The following is a 12,680-nucleotide window of genomic DNA, read 5'->3' as shown; positions in this document are numbered from 1 at the left end:
TGTTTTCCCCTCTCTTAGTTTTCAAACAGGACCAATCCAATTGATAAGCATCTCGAAGTCCTGATCAACAAGTACGGATTGTCAGCCCACCCAGTTGCTTCTCAGATGTTTGGGTTTGCTGGAAAAGAGCACATGGAAAAATATGGTATGTTAAAAAACTTCAAGTCTTATTGGTAGTTACATACATGTGTGAGAAACAATAGGTATTTCTTAAGAAACTGTGGGGGATGCCAAGATGTATAAAATATGAAATGGTTTTTCAATTAAGTTGAAGAAATAGTCTGTATAGAATTCAGTTTTCTAAAAGTATTTATACATAGGACATCATATGAGAAGTACCTAGACTGCTCCAAAACAAGACATTGAAATAGGAAAAATCACATAAATCTTGTCTCCTTTAATCATAGACTATAAGTTGAGGCTCATTAGTTCTGAATATGGTAATGAGACTTAAAGCTAGCTCTTGGTAATGGATTTATGTAGCCAAATTTTATTCTCAGTATTTGAATCCATCAGGAGTCCATCATCATCTGTCAATCCATAGTGTTTTACGAGATTTAAATTTCATAGTTGATTTTTATTTTGTAGGTAAACATCCTAGCTTTTTGACTGATGATCAGTGATCGGCCTGCCTTAGCCAGTTAGATAAAGCATGGGATAGTGCAGATAGAGTTTTTGATTTTGTTTTTGTTTTTATTGTATGACCCTGAACCAGTGCCTTGTTGTGTACTGTGAGATAAGAAAGAAAATAGTTGTGCTTGAAAGTTCAGCGTTCCTATTCTTTGCAGGAAATATATCCCAGGTTTGATAGTCAAGATCAAGTAATCAGAAAGGAAAGAAATCTTCAAGGAAGAATGGTAGGATGGTATAGAGGAGCACTGCCAGTTTGGGGCCATGGAAATTTTCTTTCTTGTAGCTATTTCTTACCATTTTAAACTCAGTCCATTCCAATCTGGCTTCCCTCCTTTCTCAAGGCTACCACTGATCACTACGTTGCCATATCAAGTAAATACTTTTCAATCCTATTTTAATAGACCTCAGCACCATTAGTCCCTTTTGATCACTTCTTTCTTAAAACATTCTCTTCTCTTGGCCTCTGTGACATCTCGTTCTTCTGGTTTTTCTTACCTCTTTGGCTATTCCTTGTCCATTTCCTTTTTAATTTTTTTGAATGATTTTTAAAAAATTTATTTATTTATTTATATTTTTTATTTTTGGCTGTGTTGGGTCTTCGTTGCTTCGCATGGGCTTTCTCTAGTTGCGGCGAACGGGGGCTACTCTTTGTTGTGGTGCAGGGGCTTCTCATTGTGGTGGCTTCTTTTGTTGAGGAACATGGGTTCTAGGTGCATGGGCTTCAGTAGTTGTGGCTCGTGGGCTCTAGAGCGCAGGCTCAGTAGCTGTGGCGCACAGGCTTATTTGCTCTGTGGCATGTGGGATCTTCCCAGACCAGGGCTGGAACCTGTGTCTCCTGCATTGGCAGGTGGATTCTTAACCACTGCACCACCAGGGAAGTCCCTCCATTTCCTTTTGAATTAAATAATTCATTTAAAATATTGAGCTATTATTATATTTCAGGCACTATTCTAGGCACTGGAATATAGCAGTATATCAGTTAGCTATTGCTGTGTAATAAACCACTCCAAAACTCAGCAATTTTAAACAATGATTATTTATTATTATAGCTTACACGTTTGTAGATTGACTGGGAATCAGATGATCTAAGTCATGCTCAGCTCTTTTTGTCTGGGTTGATCATATGACTGTAGGTTGGTTGGAGGCTCTGTTTTAGTACTGCTTGGCTGGGTCATATGTCGCTCATTTTCCTCTTGGGACCGGAGGGCCAGCTCTGGGATGTCCTTTTCATGGTCACCGCAGAAGCACAAGAGAATAATCTGCAACATGCAAGGCCTTTTGAGACTTGACCAAAGCAAGTCACATGGCAAACTTGGAATCAAGGGATAGGGTAATATACTCTACTTCTTTTGTGGTAGGAAACTTCAAAGTCAGACCATAAAGGATATTCAGGAGGGAAAAAGAATTAGGGACATCAGTGCATTCATTCACAAGCAACAAATAAGCAAATGAAATGTGAGGGTTTTGCTTTAATTTCTAGTCGAGGAGAGACAGTAGCATATGAAAAAAACTACGATAATTTCAAACAATTATTAGTCCTGTGAAGAAAATAAAACAAGGTAAGGCACTTGTGGGAGAGGGAGGCAAACTTAGGATAGTCAGTGATGCACTCTATACTTGTATATCCAGTTGGCATCTTTGCTTGTGTATGTAACAGATGTCTCAAATTTCACATGTTCAGATGCAAACTCTTCATTCTGTTCCCCCATATCTTAAATTTGCTCCTTCTCTACTTTTCCTCATCTCAGTAAGTGGCATTTCCATCCATTCAGATGTTCAAAGCAAAAACATGAGTCATCTTTGACATTTCTTCCTGCTCTTCCCCTACTCCAGTCCATCACTATGTCCTATCAGTTCTACCTTCAAACTCCAAATTATGTTTTTTTTCCCCCAGTTTCTTTTACTATTGCAGCTCTTATCCCAGACCATAATTTTTCAAACTTTGATCTGTGACCTGCTAGGAAATTAAAGATTCAAAGTAATGATTGAACCCAGCATTTTAAAAAAATATGACATTTGTTGTTGTTGTGTATTATAACTCAAGTCAGAGAAATGCACACAACATAAATACACAGCTTCATGAATCAAGCTCGTAACTGTGACCTAAATTACCTCCCAGGTCAAAAATAGAATGCTAACACTTAAGAATCCTCTCTGTAGATAATTTTTATCTTAAGAACTTTGTGGGTCTCCTGTGAATCTTGTTTGGTCACGCCATCAGTCAACAAGCTACGCCTGCAAATCTCTCTGGGCTCAGTGCCCTTCTGCCTTGGGTCCTTTCTGAGATGGCTGAGGAGCAGCGTTCTTAAGCTTCCTAGCAACCCTTTGATTGAGAGGATTTGTGAGGCACAGGTTTTTTCTCTTTAGAGGGCTTTTTTTCCTCTCTGAACAACATTCTGAGGCATCACCTTTGATCTTTCTGAGGTCTTAACAAAAGATTTGTCACAATATGGGCTTCATTTTTGGACCATGTTTTCCTGGCAATGCCCTGGATTTGATCTTTGCTCAAAGACTATTTCTTTTTTTTTTTTTTAACATCTTTATTGGAGTATAATTGCTTTACAATGTTGTGTTACTTTCTGCTTTATAACAAAGGGAATCAGCTATACATCTACCTATATCCCCATATCCCCTCCCTCTTGTGTCTCCCTCCCACCCTCCCTGTCCCACCCCTCTAGGTGGTCACAAAGCACCAAGCTGATCTCCCTGTGCTATGCAGCTGCTTCCTGCTAGCTATCTATTTTACGTTTGGTAGTGTATATATGTCCATGCCACTCTCTCACTTTGTCCCAGCTTACCCTTCCCCCTCCCCGAATCCTCAAGTCCATTCTCTAGTAAGTCTGCGTCTTTATTCCCGTCAAAGACTATTTCTTAATTTTAGCATCTTTTACCACTTTGAAAGGCTGAGAATTTTCAAAACTATCAAGTCCTGAATCCTTTTTGTTTAATAGTTCTTTCTGCAATATAGCATTATAGAATTTTACTGTAAGCATCCAGAAGAAACCATGTGGCAGTTTCAATATTTTGCTTATTAACTAGTTTCTACATAACTGCAAGTATAGTATTACTGTAATCTCTGCTTCTATTTTAACAGGACTCTCCTCTCCTCCAGTTTTCAGTAAGATTTTGTCCTTTCGCAAACTCTCACCTGCAGCATCCTCAAAGGACTTTGAGGCTACTACTAATGGTTTCTTCAACGCACTTTACGCTTTTGCTAGCAATTGTTCCAAACTTTGGAACTAGAATGGTTCCAAAGCCATTCACGTATCTTATATTTTTGTTCATTGTAACTCCATTTCCACTATATTAGTTTGCTTGGGCTGACATAGCAAATACCATAGACTGGGTGGCTCAAAGAACATAAATTTATTTCTCATTGTTCTAGAGGCTGGGAAGTCTAAAATCAAGATGTACGATAGGTTTTATACTGATACTGGTTTTATACTGATGCACGATAGGTTTTATAGGTTTTTTCTTGGGTTATAGGTGACTGCCATCTCACTGTGTATTCACATGACCTCTTCTTTTATGTGGGTGCAGAGAGAGAGGGAGAGAGAAACATCTTTGTCTTCCACTATTTGTAAGGATTCTTGTAAGGACACTAATCCTATCAGGAGGCACTCACCCTCATGACCTCATCTACCATAATTACCTCCCAAAAGACCCATCTCCAAAAACCATCACATTGAGTGTTAGGACTTCAATAAATGAATTTTCTTTTTTTATATAAATTTATTTATCTTTGGTTGCGTTAGGTCTTCGTTGCTGAGTGTGGGCTTTCTCTAGTTGCAGTGAGCGGGGGCTACTCTTCGTTGCAGTGCACGGACTTCTCATTGCTGTGGCTTCTCTTGTTGTGGAGCGCGGGTTCTAGGCACACAGGCTTCAGTAGTTGTGGCTCACGGGCTCTAGAGTGCAGGCTCAGTAGTTGTGGTGCACGGGCTTAGTTGCTCCGCGGCATGTGGGATCTTCCTGGACCAGGGCTCGAACCCGTGTCCCCTGCATTGGCAGGTGGATTCTTAACCACTGCACCACCAGGGAAGTCCAACAAATGAATTTTGAGGGGACACAATTCCGTCCATGGCATTCAGGTACCAAAATATGTATCAGTATTTTCTATTGCTTTCTAACGGTGAGACTGTCCTTTTAAAAATCATTTCTTGTTTTAATTCCTGTTGTCTAGTCTTCCTATGTGTAAGCTCACTGGCCTTTCAGTGTGTTCGGTAAGCCAAACTTATTTCCCTGCGCCCCAGTCTCATATTTTCTTTGGCTACAGTGCTCTTTATTCTTTCAAGGTCAACTCTTTTCATGCTTGAGGTCTTAAAAAATCTTATCTCATATCTCCAACACTTTACAAAAGTATTTCTGCTTGGATGTCTAATAGGCCTTTCAAATTTAACAGGTCTAAAACTGAGGTCCTAATTCTTTCTTGAACTTCCACCTTCCCCATCTGTTCCTCCAGAAGTTTTTCCTATCCAGTAAATGATAACTCCATCTCTTTAGGACCTTTGGCCAAAAAGCTTAGAGCCATTCTTGATTTTTCTTATACTCAACATTCAATATACCAGCAAACCTTTTTTTTTTTTTTTTTTTGCAGTTTATCAAGATACTCTTTTATTTTCCTTTTTTATCCCCCAGAAAACTTAGCACTGCACGGAGAACAAATTTAAGCAATGATCTTGCTAGAGATCATTGTGGAGCTCACTTTTTAAAACCCTATAAATTCCCCATCGGACAGCAGGGATATTATTATTATTTTAATTCTTTTTTTTTTTTACATATTTATTAGAGTATAATTGCCCCACAACGGTGTGCCAGTTTCTGCTCTACAGCAAAGCGAATCAGCCACACACACACACACACACACACACACACACACACACACACGTTTCCATCTCTCCTCCCTCCCGCGTCTCCCTCCCTCCCACCCTCCCTATCCTACCCCTCTAGGTGGTCACAAACCACCTAGCTGATCTCCCTGTGCTATGCGGCTGCTTCCCACTAGCTATCTGTTTTACGTTTGGTACTGTATATATGTCCATGCCACTCTCTCGCTTTGTCACAGCTTACCCTTCCCCCTCCCCATGTCCTCAAGTCCATTCTCTAGTAGGTCTGTGTCTTTATTCCTGTCTTACCCCTAGGTTCTTCATGACATTTTTTTTTCTTAAATTCCATATATATATGTGTTAGCATACGGTATTTGTCTTTCTCTTTCTGACTTACTTCACTCTGTATGACAGACTGTAGGTCCATCCACCTCACTACAAATAACTCAATCTCGTTTCTTTTTATGGCTGAGTAATACTCCATTGTATATATGTGCCACACCTTCTTTATCCATTCATCCAATGATGGACACTTAGGTTGTTTCCATCTCCTGGTTATTGTAAATAGAGCTGCAATGAACATTGTGGTACATGACTCTTTTTGAATTATGGTTTTCTCAGGGTATATGCCCAGTAGTGGGATTGCTGGGTCATATGGTAGTTCTATTTGTAGTTTTTTAAGGAACCTCCATACTGTTCTCCATAGTGGCTGTACCAATTCACATTCCCACCAGCAGTGCAAGAGTGTTCCCTTTTCTCCACACCCTCTCCAGCATTTATTGTTTCTAGATTTTTTGACGATGGCCATTCTGACTGGTGTGAGATGATATCTCATTGTAGTTTTGATTTACATTTCTCTAATGATTAATGATGTTGAGCATTCTTTCATGTGTTTGTTGGCAATCTGTAGATCTTCTTTGGAGAAATGTCTATTTAGGTCTTCTGCCCATTTTTTGATTGGGTTGTTTGTTTTTTCATTATTGAGCTGCATGAGCTGCTTGTAAATTTTGGATATTAATCCTTTGTCAGTTGCTTCATTTGCAAATCTTTTCTCCCATTCTGAGGGTTGTCTTTTGGTCTTGTTTATGGTTTCCTTTACTGTGCAAAAGATTTTAAGTTTCATTAGGTCCTATTTGTTTATTTTTGTTTTTATCTCCATTTCTCTGGGAGGTGGGTCAAAAAGGATCTTGCTGTGATTTATGTCATAGAGTGTTCTGCCTATGTTTTCCTCTAAGAGTTTGATAGTTTCTGGCCTTACATTTAGGTCTTTAATCCATTTTGAGCTTATTTTTGTGTATGGTGATAGGGAGTGTTCTAATCTCATACTTTTACATATACCTGTCCAGTTTCCCCAGCACCACTTATTGAAGAGGCTGTCCTTTCTCCACTGTACATTCCTGCCTCCTTTATCAAAGATAAGGTGACCATATGTGGGTGGGTTTATCTCAGGGCTTTCTATCCTGTTCCATTGATCTATATTTCTGTTTTTGTGCCAGTACCATACTGTCTTGATTACTGTAGCTTTGTAGTATAGTCTGAAGTCAGGCAGCCTGATTCCTCCAGCTCTGTTTTTCTTTCTCAAGATTGCTTTGGCTCTTCGGGGTCTTTTGTGTTTCCGTACAAATTGTGAAATGTTTTGTTCCAGTTCTGTGAAAAATGCCAGTGGTAGTTTGATAGGGATTGCGTTGAATCTGTAGATTGCTTTGGGTAGTAGAGTCATTTTCACAATGTTGATTCTTCCAATCCAAGAACATGATATATCTCTCCATCTATTTGTATCATCTTTAATTTCTTTCATCAGTGTCTTATAATTTTCTGCATACAGGTCTTTTGTCTCCTTAGGTAGGTTTATTCCTAGATATTTTATTCTTTTTGTTGCAATGGTAAATGAGAGTGTTTTCTTGATTTCACTTTCATGTTTTTCATCGTTAGTGTATAGGAATGCCAGAGATTTCTGTGCATTAATTTTGTATCCTGCTACTTTACCAAATATTAGCTCTAGTAGTTTTCTGGTAGCATCTTTAGGATTCTCTATGTATAGATAGTATCATGTCATCTGCAAACAGTGACAGCTTTACTTCTTTTCCGATTTGGCTTCCTTTTATTTCCTTTTCTTCTCTGATTGCTGTGGCTAAAACTTCCAAAACTATGTTGAATAAGAGTGGTGAGAGTGGGCAACCTTGTCTTGTTCCTGATCTTAGTGGAAATGGTTTCAGTTTTTCACCATTGAGGATGATGTTGGTGGTAGGTTTGTCATATATGGCCTTTATTATGCTGAGGAAAGTTCCCTCTATGCCTACTTTCTGGAGGGTTTTTATCTTAAATGGGTGTTGAATTTTGTCAAAAGCTTTCTCTGCATCTATTGAGATGATCATATGGTTTTTCTCCTTCAATTTGCTAATATGGCGTATCACGTTGATTGATTTGTGTATATTGAAGAATCCTTTGATTCCTGGAATAAACCCCACTCGAACATGGTGTATGATCCTTTTAATGTGCTGTTGGATTCTGTTTGCTAGTATTTTGTTGAGGACTTTTGCATCTATGTTCATCAGTGATAATGGCCTGTAGTTTTCTTTCTTTGTGACATCCTTGTTTGGTTTTGGTATCAGACTGATGGTGGCCTCGTAGAATGAGTTTGGGAGTGTTCCTCCCTCTGCTATATTTTGGAAGAGTTTGAGAAGGATAGGTGTTAGCTCTTCTCTTAATGTTTGATAGAATTCGCCTGTGAAGCCATCTGGTCCTGGGCTTTTGTTTGTTGGAAGATTTTTAATCATAGTTTCAATTTCAGTGCTTGTGATTGGTCTGTTCATATTTTCTATTTCTTCCTGATTCAGTCTTGGCAGGCTGTGCATTTCTAAGAATTTGTCCATTTCTTCCAGGCTGTCCATTTTATTGGCATAGAGTTGCTTGTAGTAATCTCTCATGATCTTTTGTATTTCTGCAGTGTCAGTTGTTACTTCTCCTTTTTCATTTCTAATTCTATTGATTGAGTCTTCTTCCTTTTTTTCTTGATGAGTCTGGCTAATGGTTTATCAATTTTGTTTATCTTCTCAAAGAGCCAGATTTTAGTTTTATTGATCTTTGCTATCGTTTCCTTCATTTCTTTTTTGTTTATTTCTGATCTGATCTTTATGATTTCCTTCCTTCTGCTAACTTTGGGGTTTTTTTGTTCTTCTTTCTCTAAATGCTTTAGGTGCAAGGTTAGGTTGTTTATTCGAGATGTTTCCTGTTTCTTAAGGTAGGATTGTATTGCTATAAACTTCCCTCTTAGAACTGCTTTTGCTGCATCTCATAGGTTTTGGGTCATCATGTCTCCATTGTCATTTGTTTCTAGGTATTTTTTGATTTCCTCTTTGATTTCTTCAGTGATCACTTCGTTATTAAGTAGTGTATTATTTAGCCTCCATGTGTTTGTATTTTTTACAGATGTTTTCCTGAAATTGATATCTAGTCTCATAGCGTTGTGGTCGGAAAAGATACTTGATACAATTTCAATTTTCTTAAATTTACCAAGGCTTGATTTGTGACCCAAGATATGATCTATCCTGGAGAATGTTCCATGAGCACTTGAGAAAAATTTGTATTCTGTAGTTTTTGGATGGAATGTCCTATAAATATCAATTAAGTCCATCTTGTTTAATGTATCATTTAAAGCTTGCATTTCGTTATTTATTTTCATTTTGGATGATCTGTCCATTGGTGAAAGTGGGGTGTTAAAGTCCCCTACTATGAATGTGTTACTGTCAATTTCCCCTTTTATGGCTGTTAGTATTTGCCTTATGTATTGAGGTGCTCCTATGTTGGGTGCATAAATATTTACAATTGTTATATCTTCTTGGATCGGTCCCTTGATCATTATGTAGTGTCCTTCTTTGTCTCTTCTAATAGTCTTTATTTTAAAGTCTATTTTGTCTGATATGAGAATTGCTACTCCAGCTTTCTTTTGGTTTCCATTTGCATGGAATATCTTTTTCCATCCCCTCACTTTCAGTCTGTATGTGTCTCTAGGTCTGAAGTGGGTCTCTTGTAGACAGCATATATATGGGTCTTGTTTTTGTATCCATTCAGCCAGTCTGTGTCTTTCTGTGGGAGCATTTAATCCATTTACATTTAAGGTAATTATCGATATGTATGTTCCTTTTCTCATTTTCTTAATTGTTTTGGGTTTGTTATTGTAGGTCTTTTCCTTCTCTTGTGTTTCCTGCCTAGAGAAGGTCCTTTAGCATTTGTTGTAAAGCTGGTTTGGTGGTGCTGAACTCTCTCAGCTTTTGCTTGTCTGTAAAGGTTTTAATTTCTCCATCAAATCTGAATGAGATCCTTGCTGGGTAGAGTAATCTTGGTTGTAGGTTTTTCTCCTTCATCACTTTTAATATGTCCTGCCAGTACCTTCTGGCTTGCAGAGTTTCTGCTGTAAGATCAGCTGTTAACCTTATGGGGATTCCCTTGTGTGTTATTTGTTGTTTTTCCCTTGCTGCTTTTAATATGCTCTCTTTGTATTTAATTTTTGACAGTTTGATTAATATGTGTCTTGGCGTATTTCTCCTTGGATTTATCCTGTATAGGACTTTCTGTGCTTCCTGGACTTGAATAACTATTTCCTTTCCCATATTAGGGAAGTTTTCAACTATAATCTTTTCAAATATTTTCTCAGTCCCTTTCTTTTTCTCTTCTTCTTCTGGAACCCCTATAATTCGAATGTTGGTGCGTTTAATGTTGTCCCAGAGGTCTCTGAGACTGTCCTAATTTCTTTTCATTCTCTTTTCTTTATTCTGCTCTGCAGTAGTTATTTCCACTATTTTGTCTTCCAGGGCACTTATCGGTTCTTCTGCCTCAGTTATTCTGCTATTGATTCCTTCTAGAGTATTTTTAATTTCATTTATTTTGTTGTTCATCATTGCTTGTTTCATCTTTAGTTCTTCTAGGTCCTTGTTAAATGTTTCTTGCATTTTCTCTATTCTATTTCTAAGATTTTGGGTCATCTTTACTATCACTATTCTGATTTCTTTTTGAGGTAGACTGCCTATTTCCTCTTCATTTGTTACTTCTGGTGGGTTTTTATCTTGCTCCTTCATCTGCTGTGTGTTTTTCTGTCTTCTCATTTTGCTTATCTTACTGTGTTTGGGGTCTCCTTTTTGCAGGCTGCAGGTTCGTAGTTCCTGTTGTTTTTGGTGTCTGTCCCCAGTGGCTAAAGTTGTTTCAGTGGGTTGTGTAGGCTTCCTGGTGGAAGGGACTAGTGCCTGTGTTCTGGTGGATGAGGCTGGATCTTGTCTTTCTGCTGGGCAGGTCCACATCTGGTGGTGTGTTTTGGGGTGTCTGTGGACTTATTATGATTTTAGGCAGCCTCTCTGCTAATGGGTGGGGTTGTGTTCCTGTCTTGCTAGTTGTTTGGCATAGGGTGTGCAGCACTGTAGCTTGCTGGTCGTTGAGTGAAGCCGGGTGCTGGTGTTGAGATGGAGATCTCTGGGAGATTTTCACCGTTTGATATTACGTGGAGCTGGGAGGTCTCTTGTGGACCAGTGTCCTGAAGTTGGCTCTCCCATGTCAGTGGCACAGCACTGACTCCTGGCTGCAGCACCAAGAGCCTTTCATCCACATGGCGCAGAATAAAAGGGAGAAAAAGTTGAAAGAAAGAAAGAAAGAAAAACAAAAGAAAGAAAGAAAGAAAGAAAGAAAAGAAAGAAAGGAGGGAGGAAGGAAGGAAGAAAGAAAAGAAAGAAAGAGGAAAGAGGATAAAATAAAATAAAGATAAAATAAAATAAAGTTATTAAAATAAAAAATAATTTTAAGAAAAACATTAAAAACAAGCAAAAGAAACAAAAAAACGGACGGATAGAACCCTAGGACAAATGGTGACAGCAAAGTTATACAGACAGAATCTCACACAGAAGCATACACATACACACTCAGAAAAAGAGAAAAAGGGGAAAAAATAGTAAATCTTGCTCTCAAAGTCCACCTCCTCAATTTGGGATGGTTCGTTGTCTATTCATGTATTCCACAGATGCAGGGTACATCAAGTTGATTGTGGAGCTTTAATCCGCTGCTTCTGAGGCTGCTAGGAGAGATTTCCCTTTCTCTTCTTTGTTCGCACAGCTCCCGAGGCTCAGCTTTGGATTTGGCCCCGCCTCTGTGTGTAGGTTGCCCGAGGGCGTCTGTTCTTCGCTCAGACAGGACGGGGTTAAAGGAGCAGCTGCTTCAGGGACTCTGGCTCACTTGGGCGGGGTGGGGGGGGAGGGAGGGGCACGGATGCAGGGCGAGGCTGCGGTGTCAGAGGCCGGTGTGACGTTGCACCAGCCTGAGTCGCCGTGCGTTCTCCCAGGGAAGTTGTCCTTGCATCCTGGGACCCTGGCAGTGGCGGGCTGCACAGGCTCCCCGGAAGGGAGGTGAGGATAGTGACCTGTGCTCGCACACAGGCTTCTTGGTGGCGGCAGCAGCAGCCTTAGCGTCTCATGCCTGTCTCTGTGGTCCGCGCTGTTAGCCGCGGCTAGCGCCCGTCTCTGGAGCTCCTTTAAGCAGCGCTCTTAATCCCCTCTCCTCGCGCACCAGGAAACAAAGAGGGAAGAAAAAGTCTCTTGCCTCTTCGGCAGGTCCAGACTTACCCCCGGACTCCCTCCCGGCTAGCCAGGGTGCACTAACCCCCTGCAGGCTGTGTTCATGCCACCAACCCCAGTCCTCTTCCTGGCTCCAACCGAAGCCCCAAGCCTCAGCTCCCAGGCCCCGCCCGCCCCGGCGGGTGAGCAGACAAGCCTCTCGAGCTGATAAGTGCCAGTCGGCACCGCTCCTCTGTGCGGGAATGTCTCTACTTTGCCCTCTGCACCCCTGTGGCTGCGCTCTCCTCCGCGGCGCCGAAGCTCCCCCCCTCCGCCACCCGCAGTCTCCGCCCGCGAAGGGGTTCCTAGTGTGTGGAAAGTTTTCCTCCTTCACAGCTCCGTGCCACTGGTGCAGGTCCTGTCCCTATTCTTTTGTCCCTGTTTATTCTTTTTTCTTTTGCCCTACCCAGGTATGTGGGGAGTTTCTTGCCTTTTGGGAGGTCTGAGGTCTTCTGCCCGCGTTCAGTAGGTGTTCTGTAGGAGTTGTTCCACGTGTAGATGTATTTCTGGTGTATCTGTGGGGAGGAAGGTGATCTCCGCGTCTTACTCTTCCGCCATCTTCCTGATTCCCCCAAGTATGTCTCAGCAAACCTTTTTACTCATTTCTTAAAATATCCAGAAATATGAGAAG

General features: G+C 40.4%; 1 protein-coding gene across 2 annotated transcripts in view; it reads left to right on the top strand.

Annotated features, from left to right (window-relative positions):
- Window positions 1-12,680, top strand: part of SCP2 (sterol carrier protein 2) — a 164,580-nt gene that overhangs the window by 36,274 nt on the left and 115,626 nt on the right. For both annotated transcript variants that reach the window (XM_060140057.1, XM_060140058.1), the window contains one exon: window positions 19-145. In XM_060140057.1, coding sequence (XP_059996040.1) covers window positions 19-145 — 127 coding nt within the window. The remainder of the gene's footprint in view (window positions 1-18; window positions 146-12,680) is intronic.

Source organism: Lagenorhynchus albirostris, chromosome 2 (genome assembly GCF_949774975.1).
Source record: "Lagenorhynchus albirostris chromosome 2, mLagAlb1.1, whole genome shotgun sequence".
NCBI classification, from domain to species: domain Eukaryota; kingdom Metazoa; phylum Chordata; class Mammalia; order Artiodactyla; family Delphinidae; genus Lagenorhynchus; species Lagenorhynchus albirostris.
Note: the sequence above shows the minus strand (reverse complement) of the source record. Positions and strands in the feature narration are given on the sequence as shown.